We start from the raw sequence: 14,302 nt of genomic DNA, 5'->3' as shown, positions 1-14,302 counted from the left end.
GATATTGGCGATATACATTGTGTTGTCAATAATGACATTTGGAATGATCTACTATCCATATCACGAGACTGTGTATTTATTCATTAACCATTCTCACAGGTTCACGAATATGTTAGGTCAAAATTGATCTTCAGCAACCCATGTTGCTCACTTGTTTTATGCTTGCCGTCGTATCCCACTTGTGAAGGTCGATGCTCATAGTGTCATGACCACGTGTAACTCGTTTGTGTATATCATTACATATTACTAAAACTGAGGCCTGCATGAACGTTACAGTGGAAGTATGTGGATGTGGACCTGAAACATGTTCCCGTGATCTTGACATTGTTGACATTGACTAACACTGACTGACTGAGTTTGGTTTTACGCCGCTTTTAGCAATATTCCAGCAACATCACGGCGGGGGACACCAGAAATGGGTTGACTAACATATCAACTGGGAATGCACTATGACTATTAGGAACAATAGACACAAACTGATATGAAAAAATGTTGCTTGCGTTATGATGACATGACTTTGATGAGCGAAAATGATGAGCAAAGAAAGACATCTGGTATAATAAAATCAGACATTTAAGAGCTTTCTGTTATGTAGTGTGATTTTAATAATAGTCCAACAGTATGTTGGACATATTTGGTGCCGTTGATACTATGTAAAGACAGGGAGCTGTTACTGTTGACCAGACATCGTGTAATACTTGGCTGATCTAAATACAAAGTACTGAACTTTGTTACCTTGTAACAGTTTTTCATGCATACACTGCCAACCAAAGATATATATTGTCTTCAAATGATATAGCTGAATTTGAAAAACATAATTTTGGAAAAATTACCTTTAATTTGTACAGTTTAACTCATATTTTTCTCATCAAATGCCCTTTCTATTAAAATTGGCATTTGACCTTACCAAAATAATTTGGCGATGAGCATATATATAACATTATTGTCGATAATTTTAAATCATGATCTGAGCACTACAAAACTACTATTTTGACGAAGATCGGTCAATCCAAACCAGAGTTATTAAACTAAACCCTCCAGTTATCGGTTAAAATATTACTGACATGACTTGTTGCACCTTTTAAAAAAGGGCCCCAGCACAGTAGTCACGCACGGTAGCTGATGACAACCGGCTATAAAATCAAAGCTAAGTCATTCCATTCACTCTCCAGAACTGCACCACATTTTCATCATTTTGCGGGTCTAGCTTCTAGACTATTTGAAAAGGCGCCCAGAATAACAATATGCCTGCCTCCATCAGGGGTTAAACCAGCCCCTCAACAGGTCACCCTAGTGACAGTGTGATTGTATGGCTCCAGTATCCAGGGTGCTGTCTCCAGTCTTCGCCATCCCATGCTTGTGGAAAGAGACACATGGCATCGTATCCCAATTGCGTAGGTCGATGCACATGCTGTCGATCACTGGATAGTCCAGACTTGATTATTGACAGACCGCCGCCATAAAGCTGGAATAATGCTGAGCGTGGCGTTAAACAACAAACCAGCCAATCAACCATTCTGTTACACGAAATACCCTGGACCTATTCATCGACATCGACATCTTTGCAGGGTATTTCTGTCACTCATGTGAATAATTGCTTGAACAGTTCTGTAGGCACAGTGCCATTATCTAGTCAACTGGCAAGTGACAGTTTGGTCCGAGGTATTGATTACCGTCTCTGGTGACACTGCTACCAAAGAGGCATACGCCCTACATCAGACCTCGCCTACCGTCTCGGGTGACACTGCTACAAAGAGCCGTACATCAGACCGTATTACCCTCGAGAGAAGCATACAACTTATAGTATTGCCTTGAATGTAAGAATACCAAAACTTACATGGCCATGTATTGCTTGGAATGTAATAATACCAACAGCTATTACTTTGAATGTAATAATACCAACATGTATTACTTTGATTGTAATGATACCAACAGGAATTGCTTTGAGTAAAGCCCAAATGTCATACAGCAGAACCACTATATGCAAAGTGATTGAAAGATATAGCGGTGGTGAACAAAGTGATCCTCAGAAACAGCAGAGTTAATCAACAGTGCCCTACACAAATGCCAGTTACAAATAATTTCCCACATCATGGAAGTAGATTATGCCATTAATAAGCGACAGACCACAGACCAGGGCCTAGATTTTCGAAGCTCTCTTAGCGCTAAGATAGTCGTAAGTTAATGTTAATGTATGGCAGTTACGACTATCTTAATGCTAAGAGAGCTTCGAAAATCTAGGCCCAGGAACACTATATCAGCTTGTCTCCATAGGTGCGGAAAGGGAAGGATTTTCAACTCAAGGGAGGTAACTCGCGGCTCCTTACATGGTTATAAATGGGAAACCGACTGGTACTCCGCCAAGTCGAGTGTGTTGTTTGTCATACTCGCTGTGGTGTTTTGTGTAGGGTCAGACGACATCACTATTGTATATTTCGGAATTGATGGGTGTATATTCAAGTTTTGGGCATTGTCATTTTTCTATGTGAAATTGCCAACATGGCGAGGAAAACGGACTTACTATAAGGTACACCCCTTGTTTGCAATGTTTAATTTAAGAGGGCAGAGATGACCTTTGTACAGATCGGAAACTTATGTTGTGGGTTTCGAATCCCGGGTAGCCCCGACTATGTATCTAGGATTGTCAGCACAGTACCCGTGCTCGTGGGTATCACTAAGGTGGTAAACGTCTGAGTGAGTGAGTGAATTTAGTTTTACGCCGCCTTTAGCAATATTCCAGCAATATCACGGCGGGGAACACCAGAAATCGGCTTCACACATTGTAATAATGTGGGGAATCGAACCCGGGTCTTCGGCGTGACGAGCGAACTATAGGCTACCCAACCACCCGGTAAACGTCCGAGACCTTCATCGCCTCGGGCGGTCCTCCCACTATTAGTTGACAAGCCTAAATGTAACTGTAATACTGTTAAAGGCAGTGTTTAGCGAGACAAGTACACTCACACTTTAATATTGAAAATAGACAGCAGAATTGCGTGGTTTCAGTCGGTTTGGTCCGGCATTAAAATGACTATATGGATAATATGTACAGACAGCGCCCGTCTTCTACGAAACGTCCAGGAAACAGAGAGCTTGATTTCCTAGCATACAGACAGCGCCCGGTCTCTGCGAAACGTCCAGGAAACAGAGAGCTTGATTTCCTAGCATGCAGACAGCGCCTGGTCTCTGCGAAACGTCCAGGAAACAGAGAGCTTGATTTCCTAGCATACAGACAGCGCCCGGTCTCTGCGAAACGTCCAGGAAACAGAGAGCTTGATTTCGGATTTGAATTAACGTAGCATACAGACAGCGCCCGGTCTCTGCGAAACATCCAGGAAACAGAGAGCTTGATTTCCTAGCATACAGACAGCGCCCGGTCTCTGCGAAACGTCCAGGAAACAGAGAGCTTGATTGTACATATATGTGCTAGAAGTACCCGTCACTGGTTCTCTTTGTAGTAATACATTTTGATTGTGCCACAAGCTAACAATGTCGTCATCCTGTGCTGTTTCTTCTTGGTGAAAACAAGTTTCTATTTCATATTATTTGTGACATGAACAGAAAAGTTCTAAACTGCCACATCCAGAAGAGATTAATACAACTTAATACGAAATATACTTTATTTCAAATATTAAAAAAATATACAGTGAACATATCTGAAAATATTAATATAATCCGACGACAGCCAGGGGCGTAGCTACTATTACAACAAAAAGCCCGGGCTTACAATTGATTGTTGAAAAAAAAATAGGCAAGCCCTCAACACTATCGAAATATGAAGCTTTGCAACCTATTGGGCTTACACGATAAAAACGGCTTGCTACGCGCCTGACCTTCGCAATGGGACTCGTGACATGTCAACATGAGCATTTCAGTGGGCGCCGCGTCACTCAGCAACCAAAGACATTAATAGCATTACAGGATCATTGCAATATGAGTTGAAAACTCTCGTTACAGATCGTATACTTGGAGAGTCAGTCACCTGCTCTGTTTTAATGTTTTAACAAACATTTGGGTGGGGAGGTACTGCAGGGATGCGCTGCCTTTTTATTCAATTGATGCTAATAATGTTGACATGGTCATTAAGCTTGATGATTTTGTGAATTATTTTCTTCAAATTAAGAATTTAGTGGAGCAAACGTAAACTGTTCCTCGACATATTATTGTCTGATTGTATACAGCTGTACACGCCCTAAGGTTATATCACGCGTTAAGTCCTACGCCAAACAAACATGTTAATAAACAATACCGCAATCATCTGAGTCCAGGTTTGTACTCTGTTCGAGCATCATTCTTGGAACATTGCATCCTACTGAGCCATCCCGTAGCGCGGCACAAACAGATATGTTGGAGTCACTGGGATTTGTTAGAGATGTGGAGATATCTAGAACAGAAATTTTGTATACTATGCACCATTTACAACCTTTCTCATAGCCGTGTACTGGGTTGTTCAAACGTTTCACTGTACGGCGGTGGGTCGAATCCTGGATTGTCGGCCCCACCTCCCAGACCGTTCTTGTCCAGCCCCTCCCCCTTCTCTACCTCGTGTGTACCGATGTGCACCGGGCCGCCGCTGTGTCGGTACTGCTCGCCAGCCTTCAGTTCGGCAGGGGTCATGTTGCAAGACAGGCTGGGCCTGTCGTACTTCTGTAAGTGAGAGAGAGTCAGTGAATGAGTTTGGAACATCACTTAAGTTGTATCAGGGCCCGTCAGTGTAGTGTTGTAGGACAGCCTGAACTGATGCAGGCCTTGCATCTTTAACGCTTTGGTGACACAAGCAATATGCACGTAATGACAAACCTACAAATAAAATCGTCTGAAACTGGATTCGAACCCACGATCATAGGGCTCTGGACCAAGTACAGCCATGTTGTAAACTGCCTGGCGATCTCTTGATGTCACAAGCCGGAACACGACCGCCTCTCTTCATCACTATTTGGTCTGTCATCAGCGGAATGCTGTACGTGATGACTTTGGTAGCAGATATATTGTTGTTTACGCTGCATCAGCCTTCATAACATGTATAGATTATGTAAACCTTATCTTGTCTGAAGCGTGAGAGGATGTAGCCATACATGTACAGGCCTACCTAGAGTGGATGTACGCCGTGTCGGGAATATTGCAGTCATTGTCTGAATGTTGGAGGAGCGATGTAAGCTACCGTGTCAGTAATATTGCAGCCAGTGTCTGAATGTTGGAGTAACGATATAAGCTACCGTGTCACGATAACACCCAGCCCCATGTTACAAGATGAATGTATTTGGCTGGCTCCTTGTAGTAGGCTGCTGTGTATTTAGTGCTGGCCCACGCCATGTCGTTGATTAACCTTGATACTCACCCCTGACGACCAAACCTTAATGATGAAGTCAAATACTCACACCTTCGTGGTTGACGACCAAACCTTAATGATGAAGTCAAATACCCACCCCTTCGTGGTTGACGACCAAACCTTAATGATGAAGTCAAATACCCACCCCTTCGTGGTTGACGCCAAAACGCAGAGGCTTTATGATGAAGGCTTTCTGGTTGATGCATTGAAGTCCCCACCCCTTCGTGGTTGACGAAAACGCAGAGATGCATTCCGGCAGGAAAGACGATGGGAAGACGATATCGAAGATTGGGCAGATGAGGCGGGGGTCGACGGAGGACGGCTTGGTGGGACCTGGAACAGGCAGCAGTCCAATATATGTTCGTTTTAAGTCCAGTGTTACGTACCATGTATGGATGTAACCACTTTTGGCAAATATCAGGGCGGGGACATCAGTTTCACACAATGTGCCTATTAGGAGACTCGAACCCAGATACTTTGCGTGGCGATCGATCGCTTACAGGATAAGACTACATCTAGGACCGTTGCCCTCGCTGGATGATAGTAGTAATATTGGTGTACACATGAAGATGTATCATCCAGCTATGGAAGGGTTATGTACGAGGCAGGCTGTATTGTGTTTTGCTGCGACGTACCTGTGAGGAAGCTGACGATGAGACCGACGACGACGACAATGAGGACGGCGGTGGCGCTGTACCACAGATAGGACAGGGTGTAGAGATAGTAGTCAGGTGACCTAAGACGGAATGCGATAACGTTGCAGTATTACTTACGACATTCATTACGGTTAGAATCTCTCGACAACTCGGCATAAAGTATACAAGTTTTGTTTTAATGTAGGCTTTCTGTACAACAAAGTCTGATAATCGCTATTATGAAAAGAGCCTCATTACAAATTGAATGTGATAAGTACTGAAACAATGATTTATTTTGACTGACTAACAACATTTTACATTTTCCAACATTCCTGTCAAACAAACCAGAAGCGCAACTTCAGAAACAATTTTCCTCTATCTGAAACCTGAAACTTTACAAACTATCTCATCTTTTCGACCACCGACCCAAACCGTCCAGAAAAAACTTGTAATACAACTGATTAACCTTTCTACAGTAGCTGCCACGGTTGTGGCGTTGTTGAGTGTCGTCGTGGCGACTGTAGATATGGAGGACATAACACCAGAGACGGTGACAGGTGCGACTGTCGTTGTGAGGTTCCAGTTGCAGCCTGTGATGTTGGTAGGAGGCTTGGGTTGAGGGGGTTTGTGCACCTGGGCTCCTATACCGATCCAGAACATCATAACGAGGCTGGTGCCCAGGCCGGCGCCGGCTCCCTGTCAGAGATGGGGTAGATAGTGATATCACAAGAAATATACATGTGATATAAACCCTTAAGAAGAGTGAATGTCGGAGGAAGATAACGTATTGAGAGTAGAATTACCTGCCTGACATTGTCCGAGGAAGATAATGTAATGAGAGCAGAATAACCTGCCTGACAGTGTCCTTGGAAGATAACGCAAAGAGAGTAGAATTATCTGCCTGACAGTGTCCTAGGAAGATAACGTAATGAAAGTAGAATTACCTGCCTGACAGTGTCCTAGGAAGATAACGTAATGAGAGTGGAATTACCTGCCTGACAGTGTCCGAGGAAGATAACGTATTGAGAGTAGAATAACCTGCCTGACAGTGTCTTATGAAAATAACGCAATGAGAGTAGAACTACCTGCCTCACAGTGTCCGAGGAAGATAATGCAATGAGAGTAGAATTACCTGCCTGACAGTGTCCTAGGAAGATAACGCAGGGAGAGTAGCATAACATGCCTGACAGTCTCCGAGGAAGATAACGTAATGAGAGTAGAGTTACCTGCCTGACAGTGTCCGAGGAAGATAACGTAATGAGAGTAGAATTACCTGCCTGACAGTGTCCTAGGAAGATAACGTAATGAGAGTAGAATTACCTGCCTGACAGTGTCCTAGGAAGATAACGTAATGAGAGTAGAATTACCTGCCTGACAGTGTCCTAGGAAGATAACGTAATGAGAGTAGAATAACCTTCCTGACAGTGTCCTAGGAAGATAACGTAATGAGAGTAGAATAACCTGCCTGACAGTGTCCGAGGAAGATAACGTTATGAGAGTAAAATAACCTGCCTGACAGTGTCCTAGGAAGATAACGTATTGAGAGTAGAATTACCTGCCTGACAGTGTCTAGGAAAATAACGTAATGAGAGTAGAATTACATGCCTGACAGTGCCTGAGGAAGATAACGTTATGAGAGTAAAATAACCTGCCTGACAGTGTCCTAGGAAGATAACGTATTGAGAGTAGAATTACCTGCCTGACAGTGTCCTAGGAAGATAAGGTATTGAGAGTAGAATTACCTGCCTGACAGTGTCCTAGGAAGATAACGTATTGAGAGTAGAGTTACCTGCCTGACAGTGTCCTAGGAAGATAACGTAATGAGAGTAGAATTACCTGCCTGACAGTGTCCTAGGAAGATAACGTAATGAGAGTAGAATTACCTGCCTGACAGTGTCCTAGGAAGATAACGTATTGAGAGTAGAATTACCTGCCTGACAGTGTCCGAGGAAGATAACGTAATGAGAGTAGAATTACCTGCCTGACAGTGTCCGAGGAAGATAACGTATTGAGAGTAGAATTACCTGCCTGACAGTGTCCGAGGAAGATAACGTAATGAGAGTAGAGTTACCTGCCTGACAGTGTCCGAGGAAGATAACGTAATGAGAGTAGAATTACCTGCCTGACAGTGTCCTAGGAAGATAACGTAATGAGAGTAGAATTACCTGCCTGACAGTGTCTGAGGAAGATAACGTAATGAAGTAGAGTTACCTGCCTGACAGTGTCTGAGGAAGATAACGTAATGAGAGTAGAATAACCTGCCCGACAGTGTCCGAGGACGATAACGTAATGAGAGTAGAGTTACCTGCCTGACAGTGTCCGAGGAAGATAACGTAATGAGAGTAGAATTACCTGTCTGACAGTGTTCTATGAAAATAACGCAATGAGAGTAGAACTACATGCCTGACACTGTCCGAGGAAGATAATGTAATGAGAGTAGAATTACCTGCCTGACAGTGTCCTAGGAAAATAACGCAATGAGAGTAGAGTTACCTGCCTGACAGTGTCCGAGGAAGATAACGTAATGAGAGTAGAATTACCTGCCTGACAGTGTCCGAGGAAGATAACGTAATGAGAGTAGAATTACCTGCCTGACAGTGTCCGAGGAAGATAACGTAATGAGAGTAGAGTTACCTGCCTGACAGTGTCCGAGGAAGATAACGTAATGAGAGTAGAATAACATGCCCGACATTGTCCGAGGAAGATAACGTAATGAGAGTAGAGTTACCTGCCTGACAGTGTCCGAGGAAGATAACGTAATGAGAGTAGAATTACCTGCCTGACAGTGTCCGAGGAAGATAATGTAATGAGAGTAGAATTACCTGCCTGACAGTGTCCTAGGAAGATAACGTAATGAGAGTAGAATTACCTGCCTGACAGTGTCCTGAGGAAGATAACGTAATGAGAGTAGAATTACCTGCCTGACAGTGTCCGAGGAAGATAACGTAATGAGAGTAGAATTACCTGCCTGACAGTGTCCTAGGAAGATAACGTATTGAGAGTCGAATTACCTGCTTGACAGTGTCCTAGGAAGATAACGTAATGAGAGTAGAATTACCTGCCTGACAGTGCCTGAGGAAGATAACGTATTGAGAGTCAAATTACCTGCCTGACAGTGTCCTAGGAAGATAATGTAATGAGAGTAGAATTACCTGCCTGACAGTGTCCTATGAAAATAACGCAATGAGAGTAGAACTACCTGCCTGACAGTGTCCGAGGAAGATAATGTAATGAGAGTAGAATCACCTGCCAGACAGTGTCCTAGGAAAATAACGCAATGAGAGTAGAGTTACCTGCCTGACAGTGTCCGAGGAAGAAAACGCAATGAGAGAAGAATTACCTGCCTTACATTGTCCGAGGAAGATAATGTAATGAGAGTAGAATGATCTGCCTTACAGTGTCCGAGGAAGATAACGTAATGAGAGTAGAATAACATGCCTGACAGTGTCCGAGGAAGATAACGTAATGAGAGTAGAATTACCTGCCTGACAGTGCCCGAGGAAGATAACGTATTGAGAGTCGAATTACCTGCCTGACAGTGTCCTATGAAAATAACGCAATGAGAGTAGAACTACCTGCCTGACAGTGTCATAGGAAGATAATGTAATGAGAGTAGAATTACCTGCCTGACAGTGTCCTATGAAAATAACGCAATGAGAGTAGAACTTACCTGCCTGACAGTGTCCTAGGAAGATAATGTAATGAGAGTAGAATTACCTGCCTGACAGTTTCCTATGAAAATAACGCAATGAGAGTAGAGTTACCTGCCTGACAGTGTCCGAGGAAGATAACGTAATGAGAGTAGAATAACCTGCCTGACAGTGTCCTCCGAGGAAGATAACGTAATGAGAGTAGAATTACCTGCCTGACAGTGTCCTAGGAAGATAACGTAATGAGAGTAGAATTACCTGTCTGACAGTGTCCGAGGAAGATAACGTAATGAGAGTAGAATAACCTGCCTGACAGTGTTCTAGGAAGATAACGTAATGAGAGTAGAATTACCTGCCTGACAGTGTCCTAGGAAGATAACGTAATGAGAGTAGAATTACCTGCCTGACAGTGTCCGAGGAAGATAACGTAATGAGAGTAGAATAACCTGCCTGACAGTGTCCGAGGAAGATAACGTAATGAGAGTAGAATTACCTGCCTGACACTGTCCGAGGAAGATAACGTAATGAGAGTAGAATAACCTGCCCGACATTGTCCGAGGAAGATAACGTAATGAGAGTAGAGTTACCTGCCTGACAGTGTCCGAGGAAGATAACGTAATGAGAGTAGAGTTACCTGCTTGACAGTGTCCGAGGAAGATAACGTAATGAGAGTAGAATTACCTGCCTGACAGTGTCCGAGGAAGATAATGTAATGAGATAGAATTACCTGCCTGACAGTGTCCGAGGAAGATAACGTAATGAGAGTAGAATTACCTGCGTGACAGTGTCCGAGGAAGATAACGTAATGAGAGTAAAATAACCTGCCTGACAAGTGTCCTATGAAGATAACGTAATGAGAGTAGAATTACCTGCCTGACAGTGTCCGAGGAAGATAACGTATTGAGAGTAGAATAACCTGTCTGACAGTGTCCTAGGAAGATAACGTATTGAGAGTAGAATTACCTGTCTGACAGTGTCCTAGGAAGATAACGTAATGAGAGTAGAATAACCTGTCTGACAGTGTCCTAGGAAGATAACGTAATGAAAGTAGAATTACCTGCCTGACAGTGTCCGAGGAAGATAACGTATTGAGAGTAGAATTACCTGCCTGACAGTGTCCGAGGAAGATAACGTATTGAGAGTAGAATAACCTGTCTGACAGTGTCCTAGGAAGATAACGTAATGAGAGTAGAATAACCTGCCTGACGAGTGTCCTAGGAAGATAATGCAATGAGAGTAGAATAACCTGCCTGACAGTGTCCGAGGAAGATAACGTAATGAGAGTAGAATTACCTGCCTGACAGTGTCCGAGGAAGATAACGTAATGAGAGTAAAATAACCTGCCTGACAAGTGTCCTATGAAGATAACGTAATGAGAGTAGAATTACCTGCCTGACAGTGTCCGAGGAAGATAACGTATTGAGAGTAGAATAACCTGTCTGACAGTGTCCTAGGAAGATAACGTATTGAGAGCAGAATTACCTGTCTGACAGTGTCCTAGGAAGATAACGTAATGAGAGTAGAATAACCTGTCTGACAGTGTCCTAGGAAGAGAACGTAATGAGAGTAGAATAACGCACACGATGCTCCTAGGAAAATAATGCAATGAGAGTAGAATAACCTGCCCGACATTGTCCGAGGAAGATAATGTAATGAGAGCAGAATAACCTGCCTGACAGTGTCCTTGGAAGATAACGCAAAGAGAGTAGAATTATCTGCCTGACAGTGTCCTAGGAAGATAACGTAATGAAAGTAGAATTACCTGCCTGACAGTGTCCTAGGAAGATAACGTAATGAGAGTAGATTGACCTGCCTGACAGTGTCCGAGGAAGATAACGTATTGAGAGTAGAATAACCTGCCTGACAGTGTCCTATGAAAATAACGCAATGAGAGTAGAATTACCTGCCTGACAGTGTCCGAGGAAGATAATGCAATGAGAGTAGAATTACCTGCCTGACAGTGTCCTAGGAAGATAACGTAGGAGAGTAGCATAACATGCCTGACAGTCCCGAGGAAGATAACGCAATGAGAGTAGAGTTACCTGCCTGACAGTGTCCGAGGAAGATAACGTAATGAGAGTAGAATTACCTGCCTGACAGTGTTCGAGGAAGATAACGTAATGAGAGTAGAATTACCTGCCTGACAGTGTCCTATGAAGATGACGTAATGAGAGTAGGGTTACACACGATGTTCCTAGGAAGATAACGTAATGAGAGTAGAATAACCTTCCTGACAGTGTCCTAGGAAGATAACGTAATGAGAGTAGAATAACCTGCCTGACAGTGTCCGAGGAAGATAACGTTATGAGAGTAAAATAACCTGCCTGACAGTGTCCTAGGAAGATAACGTATTGAGAGTAGAATTTCCTGCCTGACAGTGTCTAATGAAAATAACGCAATGAGAGTAGAATTACATGCCTGACAGTGCCTGAGGAAGATAACGTTATGAGAGTAAAATAACCTGCCTGACAGTGTCCTAGGAAGATAACGTATTGAGAGTAGAATTACCTGCCTGACAGTGTCCTAGGAAGATAACGTATTGAGAGTAGAATTACCTGCCTGACAGTGTCCTAGGAAGATAACGTATTGAGAGTAGAATTACCTGCCTGACAGTGTCTTAGGAAGATAACGTATTGAGAGTAGAATTACCTGCCTGACAGTGTCCTAGGAAGATAACGTAATGAGAGTAGAATTACCTGCCTGACAGTGTCCTAGGAAGATAACGTAATGAGAGTAGAGTTACCTGCCTGACAGTGTCCTAGGAAGATAACGTATTGAGAGTAGAATTACCTGCCTGACAGTGTCCGGCGGAAATATAACGTAATGAGAGTAGAATTACCTGCCTGACAGTGTCCGAGGAAGATAACGTAATGAGAGTAGAATAACCTGCCCGACAGTGTCCGAGGAAGATAACGTAATGAGAGTAGAATTACCTGCCTGACAGTGTCCGAGGAAGATAACGTAATGAGAGTAGAATTACCTGTCTGACAGTGTTCTATGAAAATAACGCAATGAGAGTAGAACTACATGCCTGACACTGTCCGAGGAAGATAATGTAATGAGAGTAGAATTACCTGCCTGACAGTGTCCTATGAAAATAACGCAATGAGAGTAGAGTTACCTGCCTGACAGTGTCCGAGGAAGATAACGCAATGAGAGAAGAATTACCTGCCTTACAGTGTCCGAGGAAGATAACGTAATGAGAGTAGAGTTACCTGCCTGACAGTGTCCGAGGAAGATAACGTAATGAGAGTAGAATAACCTGCCTGACAGTGTCCGAGGAAGATAACGCAATGAGAGTAGAATAACCTGCCTGACAGTGTCCGAGGAAGATAACGTAATGAGAGTAGAGTTACCTGCCTGACAGTGTCCGAGGAAGATAACGTAATGAGAGTAGAATAGCCCGACACGTGTCCGAGGAAGATAACGTAATGAGAGCAGAATAACCTGACAGTGTCCTAGGAAGATAACGCAAGAGAGTAGAATTATCTGCCTGACAGTGTCCTAGGAAGATAACGTAATGAAAGTAGAATTACCTGCCTGACAGTGTCCGAGGAAGATAACGTAATGAGAGTAGAATTACCTGCCTGACAGTGTCCGAGGAAGATAACGTATTGAGAGTAGAATTACCTGCCTGACAGTGTCCTAGGAAGATAACGTAATGAGAGTAGAATTACCTGCCTGACAGTGTCCGAGGAAGATAACGTAATGAGAGTAGAATTACCTGCCTGACAGTGTCCTAGGAAGATAACGTAATGAGAGTAGAATAACCTGCCTGACAGTGTCCGAGGAAGATAACGTAATGAGAGTAGAGTTACCTGCCTGACAGTGTCCGAGGAAGATAACGTAATGAGAGTAGAATTACCTGCCTGACAGTGTCCGAGGAAGATAACGTAATGAGAGTAGAATTACCTGCCTGACAGTGTCCTAGGAAGATAACGTAATGAGAGTAGGGTTACCTGCCTGACAGTGTCTGAGGAAGATAACGTAATGAGAGTAGAATAACCTGCCTGACAGTGTCCGAGGAAGATAACGTAATGAGAGTAGAATAACCTGCCTGACAGTGTCCGAGGAAGATAACGTAATGAGAGTAGAATAACCTGCCTGACAGTGTCCGAGGAAAATAACGCAATGAGAGAGAATACCTGCCTGACATTGTCCGAGGAAGATAATGCAAATGAGAGTAGAATTACCTGCCTGACAGTGTCCTAGGAAGATAACGTAATGAGAGTAGAATAACCTGCCTGACAGTGTCCGAGGAAGATAACGTAATGAGAGTAGAATTACCTGCCTGACAGTGTCCGAGGAAGATAACGTAATGAGAGTAGAATAACCTACCTGACAGTGTCCTAGGAAGATAACGTAATGAGAGTAGAATTACCTGCCTGACAGTGTCCGAGGAAGATGACGTAATGAGAGTAGGATTACACACGATGCCCCTAGGAAGATAACGTAATGAGAGTAGAATTACCTGCCTGACAGTGTCCTAGAGAAGATAAAGATAACGTAATGAGAGTAGAATAACCTGCCTGACAGTGTCCGAGGAAGATAACGTAATGAGAGTAGAATAACCTGCCTGACAGTGTCCTAGGAAGATAACGTATTGAGAGTAGAATTACCTGCCTGACAGTGTCTAATGAAAATAACGTAATGAGAGGTAGAATTACATGCCTGACAGTGTCCTGAGG

At 43.4% G+C, this 14,302-nt stretch overlaps 1 protein-coding gene and 1 long non-coding RNA gene across 2 annotated transcripts in view; both read right to left on the bottom strand.

Annotated features, from left to right (window-relative positions):
• Positions 1-3,596: 3,596 nt before the first annotated feature.
• Positions 3,597-5,508, bottom strand: LOC124271248. Its single transcript, XR_006896985.1, has 2 exons — positions 5,450-5,508; positions 3,597-5,353 (listed from the first exon to the last, which is right to left on the bottom strand). It is a non-coding gene; the product is annotated as an uncharacterized LOC124271248 (long non-coding RNA).
• LOC124271254 (sodium-dependent multivitamin transporter-like) overlaps positions 5,507-14,302 on the bottom strand; it is a 34,051-nt gene continuing 25,255 nt past the window's right edge. The window contains 4 exon segments of the mRNA XM_046706350.1: positions 5,507-5,522; positions 5,569-5,662; positions 5,965-6,065; positions 6,431-6,660. Of these exon segments, the coding sequence (XP_046562306.1) occupies positions 5,507-5,522; positions 5,569-5,662; positions 5,965-6,065; positions 6,431-6,660 (441 nt within the window).

Source organism: Haliotis rubra, unplaced genomic scaffold (genome assembly GCF_003918875.1).
Source record: "Haliotis rubra isolate DU_JTF1 unplaced genomic scaffold, ASM391887v1 Scf1023, whole genome shotgun sequence".
NCBI lineage: Eukaryota > Metazoa > Mollusca > Gastropoda > Lepetellida > Haliotidae > Haliotis > Haliotis rubra.
The sequence above is the reverse complement of the archived record's forward strand: the minus strand, read 5'-3'. Positions and strand labels throughout refer to the sequence as shown.